This window comes from Manis pentadactyla, chromosome 4 (assembly GCF_030020395.1).
Source record: "Manis pentadactyla isolate mManPen7 chromosome 4, mManPen7.hap1, whole genome shotgun sequence".
Classification (NCBI taxonomy): Eukaryota; Metazoa; Chordata; class Mammalia; order Pholidota; family Manidae; genus Manis; species Manis pentadactyla.
In genome coordinates, this window is record NC_080022.1 from 38,139,770 (window position 1) to 38,153,025 (window position 13,256).

General features: G+C 32.1%; 1 protein-coding gene across 4 annotated transcripts in view; it reads right to left on the reverse strand.

Annotated features, from left to right (window-relative positions):
* Positions 1-13,256, reverse strand: part of SPATA6 (spermatogenesis associated 6) — a 161,064-nt gene that overhangs the window by 38,762 nt on the left and 109,046 nt on the right. For 3 of the 4 annotated variants that reach the window (XM_057500190.1, XM_057500191.1, XM_036893139.2), the window contains 3 exons: positions 6,078-6,262; positions 2,125-2,224; positions 1,228-1,323 (listed from right to left, as the gene is read on the reverse strand). In XM_057500190.1, the coding sequence (XP_057356173.1) occupies positions 1,228-1,323; positions 2,125-2,224; positions 6,078-6,262 (381 nt within the window). The remainder of the gene's footprint in view (positions 1-1,227; positions 1,324-2,124; positions 2,225-6,077; positions 6,263-13,256) is intronic. The other variant, XM_036893140.2, reaches the window with a different exon arrangement.

Here is a 13,256-nt window from a genome sequence, read left to right on the forward strand (position 1 = left end):
CAAAGGACAGAAAAATATACAGTGTGCATACACTATCCAAAAGAAAGCCATTATAACCCTACTAATATCAGACAAAATATACTGTGAAGCAAGGAATATTATTGGAGATATAGACTTTTAACAATAAAAGGTTCTTAACATAGTCTTACATCTGTATCAAACCAATGGCTTCAAAATATATAAAATTAACAGAACTAGAAAGAAAATAGACACATTTACAATAATGAGACTTGAAACTTTTTGGAAACTTGACATCTACCTACAATAATAAAGAAAAAACTAATTCCAGTTTGATCATATATTTACATGTGAAAGAAAAAAGCCTTTAGGAGAAATTCTTGTAGTAGACAAAATATCTAAAAATGCTAATCTAAAAAGAAAAAATGATTAATTGAATTCATTAGAATTAAGAACTTCTTTTCATCAAAAGGTGCCATTAAGAGAATGAAAAGGCAAGGCACAGAGTTAGAAAAGAAAACTGCAAAACAAAACATGTATCTGACTAAGAACTCCTATCAAGAATCTACATGGAACTCTTAACAAACCAAAAATGAAAGGGAAACAATTTGGTACAAAAATAATCAAATGACTTGAACAAGTACTCACATCAGAGGATATCTAAATGCCCAGTAAATATATTCAACAGTCCTTAGGAAATAGTAAATTAAAACCATTATATGATAAACTACTTTTTACTTATCAAATGCCAAAATGGAAACACACATACAACCAATCAAATAGTAGAATATAGAATTCTATTACTTAATTATGGAATAAGCAGAACTCACATGTAATGGTAGTGGGAACGTAAACTGTTAAAATCATTTGGGAAATTCTTTGGGAGTACTTAACTAAAGCTGAATATACAAGACACCCTATGACTGAGCAGTTCCACTGGACTTGCTATATACCCAAATAAAAAGGATACAGTATTGCCCAAGAATACGCATGAAATGCTCACAGAAGATCTATAATGGACCGAACCAGAGACAACCCAAATGTCCATCAACAGAGGAATGAATAAATCAATGGTAGTATTTTCAAACAATGAAATACCATACAGCAGCAAAAGTGAAGAACTACTGCTAAATATAACAAGTTGTCTGAATTGTAAAATCAAAGTGAAGCAAGTGAGGGGAGAAGGAGTAGACCCTGTAGGATGTTATTTATATTAAGATCAAAACACACAATATTAATCTTGCTATTAGAAATTAGGATAATGTTTACCCTTGGAGAAGCAGTCACTGGGAGGACACAGGAGGAAGGGCTGCTGCAGAGCTGATCATCTTTTGTTTCTTGATCTGGTAGACAGTTTACAGGAGTCTGTTGATTTTATTATAATTCATAAAACTGTTACTTATTATTTGTGCTTTTTCTATATATATATATATATATTATACACTGAAAACAAGTTTAATTTAAAAACATGCAAATAGGAACAAAAAACTATACAGATTGATGTCACATAGTCCAGTCATATTCCAGGACCAAGCTTAGTGCCCAACATGACATTCATGATAAATTATTGTTTTTAAACTAATGAATGAAACAAGAAATCAAACACTGCAATTATTTCCTAGCTGCCCTTCATATGTATATTTATTTGCCTTACTTCAGAAAATATTCTCATATTGATGTTTTCTAATATTAAACCTGATAAACCTGACCTGCTCTTTTTTCTTTAAATACTCAACATAAAATCAGCTGGGAAGCTTCCTCAAAATATGTATTTCTCACCCCTTCCCTCATTCTACCATTTAGAATCAAATCTATTTGCAGGAAATGGAATTGCTATAATGAGTATAAACAGGACCACAAGATAAAAGTTCTCATATTTTGAAGACTGTGAAATAATTATCACACAGTCACTACTTACAGACTTTATGAGATAATTATCATTAACACTGTTTATAGTTCAGATAATCTAGTCAAACATTCTTTATGACTCAGGTCAAGCAGGAAGTTAGAGATGTCGCATTTAACAAAACCACTGACTTTCAATAAATGTAAGTTGTATCTTTTTCTTTTCCTCTCTAGTGATTGACTATTACAAGCTTTATGCATCTTGAGTGGTTTTCTTGCTCAATTACAAAAAGCCTTCAAGAGAAAAGTTTAGAAACTAACATATAAATGTCTTTGATGAGCCTGATGTGATTTCAAGACATTTTTTACCCGGTCATGGATCTCATCACAGTTTGAAGATGAACATAAATCAGAATAGAATCTGCAGATATAAAAAAACAAAGGTGACATACCTGGAGGGAGAAAAGAATAAATCTTTCCAGTGCCAGATAGTCATTTTTTTTTCTTATCCCTACGTAATAACATATAAAGATTAAAATAACGTTTTCTTCCTTTGACCAAGTATGAGAGACAGATATAAAATCAGGTACTGGTTCTCAGCTGTAGTATTAAGTCTTCATAATACATTCAATAAATAGTGCTAATAATTAAGTTTGATATGCATTAGGGAGAACATACCTATATGTCTGACCATTTTAATGATTTCCACACATAATTTTTAAGAGTTTATCTCTAAATAAAGATACAGATTTTCAGATTAGAATGATAATTCCATGTACAGTGCCTTTAAAATTAGTTCTTATTGTCCAGTAATTTAATCATACTCACACTATGTGGGAGAAATTCCTCTCTGCTTACAGAAAAATAAAACCAGTTCTAGGAAATTAAACAAAATGTTTATAATAGACGAAAACATTATTTAAAATCCAATCATGTTCTTATTCCTTCAGAATACATAAAAATTAAATGACCCCTTTCAGCACAGATAGTACCACTTCTCTAGTCTCTGCTATAAGTGTTTCTTTTTAATATTGAAAAATAGATAAAACTACGACTTTTATTAAAGTTTGAGTGTTGGAATTAAAGAAGAAATAAAGAAACCATTCTCTTTCTTATTCCCTTATTGAACTCAAAACTGGTGTTAGTATAATTAAACTTAATTATAAATAATTATAAATAATTTGTATAATTTAATTATAAATAATTTGTCTTTATACAAGTAATAATAAAAATTTCCATATTTGATTATAATTCATCTATATTGTTATAGATATTCCTTTATAAAGGAATGAATACTAAAATGCTAATGGATTGCCTTTTTTCTCCCAATTTATTCTTTAAAAGTTACAATTTTATGTTTGCACAAAGTTTAAACTATTAAGCAGGATAAATGATTTACAGAATCTGTTTTAAAGAATGCAATCAATAATAGATGATCAACTATACCTAAATTTTAATCTACATTTGTAAAAGAAAGTATTACTTCATCTATACAAATATATTGGTTGAATTTGTTATGTGTTACATATGTAACATAGCTTGAAAATCTGAGATACAAGAGCATCTCTTCAATGTTCTATGAGAAGATCCACTAGTCTGTGCTGTGGTATCAGAAATGATTGCCTAACACTAACTCCATTTATAAAAATCAAATCTTAAGCTTGATTAAAGAGAGTATCAGCTCCTTTTAATTAGATTTGCTAGCATTCTTAGTCTGATTTAGTAGTAACTTTACAGCCTAATAAAATTTATAAGTCATATATTAGTGTTTATTCTTTGAGGAGAAACCTGCTTCTGAAATACAATACAATCAAAATTGAAACCATTTTATGATGTGTTAACTCTATTGGGGATATTTTTTAAATGGGCTTAAAGCAAAAAGCACCTTCACTATAAATAAATTCATTTGCTTAGAGTCACTGGTAAAGTTTTTGAAAGTCTGTTTATTTATATGCATGCTTAAGGAGTCAATACTTCACAACAATCTTAGAGGAAAACTTATTCAATTTTAATAAATGGTTACCAGATAGACTCCTGTAGCTGCATGTTCTGCCATATTATCAGTTTTGCCTAGGACATATGATCTACATTTACACCAGTTTTGTTTGATTCCAATGGATTGCATGAACACCCTGTAAGAATATTGCTCAGTGACTTAAAAAGCCAGATTAGAGAATGTCTTATATTTAAAGATGTGGTACTGAGTGTGCTAAAAAAAGGTTTTGCTACTGGTAATATGTCTTAAAGACATTCCTTTATAGACTAAATCTAAATCTTTTCAGAAAATACACTCAAACTAGAGGTGTTCTACCTTAATGAAAGTAAAAAAGTTTATCTAACCTCACGAGAACCCCAACAAAACTAATGTATTTAGATGAATTCAAGAGTAAGCTACCATTATATTCTTTTATTTTTAAAGTATTTCAACTTTCCTCAACTCACAGGTAAAAAAGGTCATATTTAATATTAGAAATACTTATTTCTTTCTAGCAAAAAGCTTTTGCACATTTACTATCCAGCATCAAAATAAATGTGTAAATGCTGCCATCTACTCTAAGCCATTTCTTGCACTGAAATATGAAAAAGGGGCAATTGACTCTAGCCATCTTCAATGAAGAATTTTTGAATACAGCCTTAATGAAGAATTAACAACCTGAATAGGGCAGGCTTCAAAAGTTCAGACAAAATTACATATGGGGAAAATACCACAGGACTAAAATTGGTATTGTACTATAGTGGTAGATACTTGGAGAACTCTGCAAAATATGTAAAAAGATAGAAAAATAAAACAATATTTTTAAAAACATATCCAAGAAGAGATAGGTAAAAAATTTCTAGAACACCTACATATATATGGCAAAGAACATAATCAATAAAACCACAAATGTTTAGTTCTAAAAGTAGGTAAAAAAGAGAGTAACACCGACTGTATGTCTGAACACCTGAGAAGACACTGGGAATCTAAGAAAGTGCTCTGACACTGAGATATAAGTTAGCAGACTTCACCAAAGAAACTTCAAGAGCTTCTCTTGAACTTTTAAAGCCTATATCTATTATATACATAGATATAGATAATAAGATATATATATAATTATATATATATGTGTATATATATATATGTATATATATATAAATGTATCTTTCCACCTACCTATCTAATCTTATCTGTCTATCCATATATGAATCAAACAATGACCCTTACCAGGCATGGTTCTAATGGATGAGAAGCAACATTAATCAAAATTTCCTATCTTGGGATTAGGGTCTTTAGCATACCTGCATATATCCATTTTGAATGCTTACAGGGCTAATGAGGAAACAGACAAAACTATCTGTTCAGAACAGGAATGTTTTAATATAGCTTCCAAACTGATGAAGTCTTACTTGAATCATCAGTTTTGAGATGAACTTTGATAGACTCTCTACAGTTAATTTAAACTTTGTCAATTTTGTCTGATGGTCCAAATATACTGTAGGAATTTAGTATGCTACTTTAGCTTTTTGATGCCATCTGTAAAGATAGATTTTACTTCCACACTGCTGATGGCACCTCTCTTAGGTTTTCAAATTTCTACAAAATTTGTAAAATACCCAGGGTTGGGTGGTGGTGTTTTTTCTTTTTTTAATTTGTGAGAGCTCTTGTTTTCTATATTACTATTTGTAAAAGATGCAGGAAATTTACAATTCAGACTCAACACCAACAAAAACTGATTAAGAGGAAATATTTCTTTAATATTCATATTATAGCAAGTGTCTAACTTTGGTTATCAAAGCATTTTTAGAGGGATAGATGGAATCTCTACATAATATTCTCTTGGGGAGATAGGGGGAGGTTAGCTGAAGAAACTAGGTGCCATATATCAATAATATATAGCATCATCATCGTTACTAAAGGGAAAATACAAACAATGCTATTTTTATACATAACCCATATGTGTAATAACAAATCCCTATGAATCTACTAAAAACAAACCATCACATACTTCACACATTTTTCATTTTCATGAACCACAGGATTTAACTAGGGTTAAAGTGGCCCTAATTCATAAACTTACTAATAGTGAATAAACTCGCTTCAAGAGAACTACACTGGGGAGAAGTATCTAACAAATACGTAAAATGCAGTTATGTTCTAAACAAAAATAATTTAAGTAAACCTCTTAAAATCAAATTATACTTTTACAAATAATCACTTCACGTACACAATTACTGCCTTATCTTTTCTAATAATGATGATTTTAAAAATTAGTACAGAAATCAAGACTAAGCCTTACCTTTCCCTGAGAGAAGCTCTATTTAACACAGGGCTTGGTGAATGCTTCGGCATTGTTGAGGGTGCTGAATGGACTAGTAAGGTCCTTGCTGAGTGCTGGGGCTTGCTACATGACCTTGAGCTCAAATACTCATCACACCTTTCCAAAGACTCATCAAAGTCTCTCCCATGTGGTGTCCTGATAACCTGTTTAGAAATTGTATATGTATACTCATAATATATGTAATAATGTTACACACACACACACACACACACACACACACACACACACTGCACACAAAACCTTTGTAAAAGTAGAAAAAAGAAATGAAGTACAATGTCACAGCTATATCTGAGATAAATATCAGAATGTAGACATCATTATTACTATAAGATTAAACATTAAATACATCTGGACTGTTCATTCCACATGTCTAAAATTTAAGAAGTTTCATCAGTCCTAAGGGATTTGGGGTAGGGATGTATATATAAAAACAAAGGACAAATATGCATAAGTTAACAATAGCCTAGCTTAGCTATAAGGTCAAACAGAATAGATTTCTAGTTCTAATACGCATACATTTTTTTCTGGGGATAGACCAATGAATACATCAGGATAGACAAATTAATACATTCCTGCCTATTGTGGAACTTATATTCTAGTAAAATTTATATTGTAGTAAGGAGCAAGAGATTTAAAAATACACACACACACTCACACTCCAAGACAAATAGGGTTATATGTAACACCAAAGATGGCAAATACCATAGGAAGAAAATAAAGCAGGAAAAGCGGTAAGTGCTGATGGTGGCTTGTAGGGAGTGGTGGAAGGGTATGTAGAGAAAGGGCTGTGGTCTTTAATAGGATTGTCAATGGGGACCTCACTCACAGAGATATTCATATTATATGCATATTAAATAGGTATGCAGTAAAGACCTAAGAAATAAAGATCTGAAGACCTTAGTAAAGACCACAAGACCTAAGTCATGAGGCATCTGTGGGAAGAGCATTCCGGAAAGAGAGAAAAATAAATGCAAAGATCCTGTAGGGTGTGGTGGGGGACATGTTTGATATATAAGAAATAGTAAGGAAAACAGAAGGGCTGGACTGAATAGTAGGAGATGAGGTAAAAAAAGATAGATTTTAAGAATTTTGGCTTCTATTCTGTACAGAGAAAAATATGCTCTGAGTTCTTTCTTTTTTAAAAAGATCTCCTGGTTAAGAACTGTCTGTATGGGTAAGATTCCTCAAGGGAGGAACAACCTAAGACAGGCACAGTCGCAGGGGGGTCATCAGGTGAGAAATTGGGGATCAACAGAGATGAGGCTTAGAACCTCAACCCCCCTGTTCTGAGAGAAATCTTCTGCATGAGTGGATGTTTTATTGCCCTTGTCTAGCTTGGATTAACACATAGTCTACAGGCACACACCTGATCATCTACATTTGCTCTCTTACAACACTAAACTATGTTTTCTACCTTTATCTTGTATCTACCTACCACTTCAGCATTTTATTAAAAATAATAATAATAAAGAAAGAAATGTGGTATCCACATATAAATCAAGTATAAAAATCAAATGAGTATTCATATTTGAACTGACTGTTTATAGTTCATAATGCATGAGCAAAACCGAAGGTTTCTGTGATGGCTGCCCTTGTACTGTTCACCATGTAAGAACTTATTCACTATGTAAGAATTTGTTCTCCATGTAAGAACTTGTTTGTTATGCCTCAGAAGATTGGAGACTGATGAAAATTAGGCTTGGGGTGGATTAATGATTGTGCATTGAGCATTGACTCCCCTATACAGAATTTTATTGTTGTTAACAACCATTTGATCAATAAATATGAGAGATGCCCTCACAAAAAAAAAAAAAAAAAAAAGTACGCACTTCCAATAGTAAAATAATAAGTAACTGGGATGTAATGAATATAGTCAAGATATTGTAACAGCTTGGTATGGTGATAGCTGGTACCTAGAATTGTCATGTATATAAATGTTGAATCACTATGTTGTACACCTGAAACTAATGTAATGTAATACTGTGTGTCAACTACCCTTCAATAAAAAATTATTATCTACAAAAAAAAAAAAAAAAAAAAAAAAAAAGAACTGTCTGTAGAGGGGCCAAGGGCACAGACAGGGAAATCAGCTAGGAAAACAGTACAACAAAACATGGAAAAGGATGCTGGCTTGGATCAAAGTGACAGCAATGGAGGTGAAAAGTGGCCATTCAAAAGGAATCTGGAAGATGGAACACATATGACTTGCTGACAGACAGGATGTCAAAAATAACACCAAAGTTTTTTTGCCTGTTCAACTGGAAGAGTTGAGTTTGTGTGAATTAATCATACCCTAGGAGAATAAGATATTAGGAATCTGGCTTTGGACATGTTAAGCTTCATATATTAATTTATTTTTTATCCAACATATTAGAATTTAGGGAGGAGTCCAAGATAAAGATATAAATGGTATTTAAAGATATGGCACTAGGTGATATCCCCAAGGAATTGAGTATAAATATCAAGAAGAAAACATCTGAAGACTGAGCTCTAGGAATACTCCATTATATAAAAGCTAGGAAGATAAGAAGGAAACATTAGACTGAGGAATGGCCAAAGAACAAAGGGAAGAAAAAGGAGATGTGTTGTTCTGGAAGTTAATTAAAGAATGTATTTCAACAGGGGGAATAACTAAGTGGGTCAAATATTGCTGACAGGTCAAGAACAGACTGAGAATAGATCTTTGGATTTTAGCAACAGGGAGGTCACCAGTAATATCAACAAGAGTAGCACTGATGAAGTTACAGGAGTGATAATCTGGAGTTGAATTCAGGAAAGAAACACAGAGAAGAATGACATTCATTTAATAAATATGTAACCTCTAATCACTGTTTTAAGTGCTAGGTCTTCAATAGTGAACACAACAAAATCCCTGTCTTTATGGGCTTATGTTTTAGCAGCACTATTTCTAAATATTTGACCTTTATAAAGGTCAATCTGATCTTTAAGAAAGCTACCTAATCTTTTTCAGACTCATTCCCTCATATGCAAAACAGGGTTAATAATAGCAATCTTGTGTATCTTCCATAATTTAAAGTACCCATAGAATGTCTAGCTATATGAATTAGTTATACAATAAATATGTCATTTATTAGTAAAGCACAAATCCAACAGAGCTTTTTGCTTTAATGCTACCACAATTTTCACTGCTTTCCAGAATTATAGAAACATATGGTGAATCAGCAGTCAGCTGAGAGAATCAAGCTTTTATCCCAGAATCAAATAGCATGTAATTCAAAGAGCAGTTACAGTCCCAAATAACAGATCAGGAAATATGTGATCTAGACTGAATGAAAGAAAAAACCGAAATTTGTTCCACTGTTAGCTGTTAACAGAGATGAAGTAAAAACACAGTGAATATCAAAAACAAGATCATAGAGGTCACTGGTCAACAAATACAAGTATAAATAATAAGAAACTAATAGGAAAGAAAAAATAGTGCTGTAATGCTGGTTCTAGAATTATATCCAAGTATGAGCCATTTGGCTTATAGTAGAGAGATTATTTTCTCTTCATTAATTTCAGTGTCAATTGAGTCATACTGGCTGGCAGATCACTTCATTTTCGCCGGCTAAATTTTCTCCCCAAACTAGTCGGCAATGCTTTAAATAGAGAGTTTTCTAGGTGACTATAACTGACTTTTTCCTCTATCAGAATATTTGTTGAGAATCTCTTGAACAACATGTTAGCTAATACTCAGATCTAGAGAGGTACAGGGATTTAAACTCAAAATCCAGAGGAGATGGGGCATAAACATAAAGGTAACTGACAGTGAGATATGTTAAGTGTTAAGTGCATTTTAATGACAATAACTGCAGAAGAATATTCAAAGGCTTCTAATGGACTGGTTGGAGGTGTTGGAGTCAGCGAGATTGAAAGAAGACCATAAGCAGAGAAAAGGGGAAGAAAGAACATTCAGAATGGGGAAAAAGGCACAAGAAAAGATGAACAATGACTACAATCACTTGGCTATCTCTATAGGAAAGTAATGAGAGAATATCATAGAGGTAGAAAGGGGCACATTGTGAGAACCTTAAATGCTGTAACTCAATGCTATTCAAAATTTATTAAGCATCTTCTATGAATATAGTACTGAACAAGGGAGGAGACAGCAATCACAGATACATATAACAGACGACCTAAAGTATGATACAATCTACAGTGAGAGACATGAAAAAAACAACCAATGATAAAACAATGAGGAAGGAAATGAGAACTAAATAGGTATGCAGTAAGTGTGCAATGAGAACACAACCGGGATGTAGTCTTTCCATGGAATTAGAGTAAATATTTGTTGTAGTTTTATATCTAAATAGGGAACTGGACAGTATAACGAAGGGGTGAATCTTTGAGAAGAATCCACTTTCAACTTTAATAAAGTTTTACCTTAAGAAACATTTCCACAGCTCTTGTGAGTCTTCCATAGGTTACTCATTCACTTCCAAAAACCAAATGGAATACTATCTCTTGGCTCATTACAGAAGAGTTCCATTTCTTGGATGATTCCTTAAGAACACTAGCTTAGAATTCAAAGAACTGGGTTCAAATTCCTGCTGGTTATATCATCTTGGGCAAGTCATTTCATCTCTCTAAGCTTTAGTTTCCTTAGGCTTTAGTTTCTATGAACTGGGGAAATAATCTTATAGGTTTGCCATACACAAAAAGAAATCAGATAAAATTAGCAAAAATACAAAACAGAGGACTTGGCTTATGAAAAACTATTTATTTACTCTACCTACAGCAATTATATTTCAGTGTAAAGAGGGTTTTTATTTTCACATTTATGGAAATAGTTCTATAAATACCTTTTCTAAGATCTCAGAAATGTAACAATTCCAATATTACAAATGTTGAAATGTATCATGATTTAAAAAATCCAATATTTTTAAACCAATCTGTCTCTGTTACAAGTAGAAAATTTCATACAATAAATTCACTGTAATTACAAAAATGTAATTAAATAAATGATACTTTAAAACTCTGTGGTATATAATGGTTTGGTTATAGCATAGTTATGAAATAAAATTCCTGAAAAGTTGTTTATATAAGTCAACAATTTAAATAATATTAATGGCCATAAAATTTTCATATTTACAAGGAACTTTAAGGTTAAATTTATGGAGGAGAGAATTAACTACTAAGTATAATGGGAACCAGGAAATTCACTTACCCAACAAATATTGTTTAAAGTCTATTTAGTGTGGTCTTCAACACCTTGCTCTAAAATTTCTCCTTTGTCATGGATATAAAATTTAGTAAACAAATAAAAATAAGTCTAATAGAATTAGCTGAGAAGTAGCTGAGAATAGGACTGCAGGTAAAAATAGTGCAGTATAAGTATTATTTTCAGAATGGTAAGAAGAAAGTATGGTTCTGATTGAAAAGGGAGAGAAACAGGTATTAGTAACTGAGATCAGTTTCTCATTTTTGCCAAGAACATTCCTTAGTAAATTTTACTTCAAGTGAATGATCCATCCCTATCTTGTCCAATAATCCTTATGTTCATTTATCTAGTTCGCTTTAAGAAAAATGTATTTTCCTTACACTGGAGAAGAATTTATAAGAAATTCCAAAATAATGCAATAAAAATAATTCCTAAATATATCAGTCCTTGGGATGGGGGTGGGGGTCACTGCCTTCTTAGACCACTGCTCTGTGCACTTAGACAAATAACTTGTTTAATCCTCACAACAACCTTATGAGGCAGATATTTTTATTATCTACACTTTATAGGAAAGTCAAACAACTTTTAAGTCGTGGAGGGTTGCAGGCTAGTGAGACATGTGAGACATTTGCAGCAGAAATAAATGGAAAACTCCCACAGCACAAGCCTCACAGGATACCTGTAAAGTGTCACAGAAGATGGGTTCACAATCTGACTACTAACCAACCAAAACACAGAGGTAAGGAACAAACTGACAAACCATTATCCAGAATGAAAGAAAACATCCCCCAACTAATTTTATTATGTGAGCACAATGCTACCAAATCACTCGAAGAAAGTACAAGAAAAGTAATTACAGATCAGCCTCACTAGAGACCACATATGGAAAAATGCTAAATAAAATATTAGCAAATTAAATTCAGTAATATTTTTTAAAAAGACTCAAACATTACCAAGTTGGGTTTATTCAAAGAATACAAGGATGGGTTAGCATTAGAAGATCTATTAACTCACTACAAAAAAACCATTATCAACTCAAGAGATGCCAAAAAAAAAAAAAGCATTTGATAATATTTAATATCCACTCAAAATTAAAATATATTTTTTTGCAAACAGGGGATTTCAAAGGGAACTTCCTTAACTTGCTAAACATAACAAATATCTACTGCAAATAAATACTTATAGGTGTGAAACCTTAGACATGGTCCTATCAAAGACAGGATCAAGATAAGAATCATACTGTATTAGTCTGTGCTGTAGCATATGTTGCAGTAGCAAATTAAGTTTGAAAATCAGTGGCTTAACATAATAAAGGTTCATTTTTCCCTGTACCTTATGGTAATACAGGTTATCAAGAGAAATTACACTTCACAAAATTATCTAAGGACCATGTTGGTGAGACACACTGAACAACTGAAGAGCTGTACCATCTATAGAGAACATGAGATCTCACTGTCACTGTAAAAAGAGAGTACATATAGATTCTTCTATGCTTCACCCTAGAAGGGATCCACATAATTTCCATTCATAGCCCATTGGCTAGAACTAGGCTCCATATACCTGCAAGAGGGCTTAAAAATATGGAAGAAGACATGAATAACCAATAAGCTGTAAATGTCTCTGCCATATCCCTATCACCACTTTTATCACCACTAATATTGTATGGAAGATCCTAATAAGTCAAAACAAAGAATGTGAAAGGCAGAAATAAAACTCATTATTTGTAGATGATATGGTTCCCTTTATTAAAAATATTCAAGAATATCTATGACATGCATGTTATAAAAATCAATTTTAAATCTATGTATCAGTAAAACACAAAAAATGTAATTTTACATAAAAGACTATAATGGGAACTAAAACTCTAAGGTTTATAGGAATAAATTTAACAAGTAATGTGTAACACATTAATGGAAATACATAACTCTAATGAGACATGTGAGAACTGAGACCACTTGCTTTCACATGGCTTA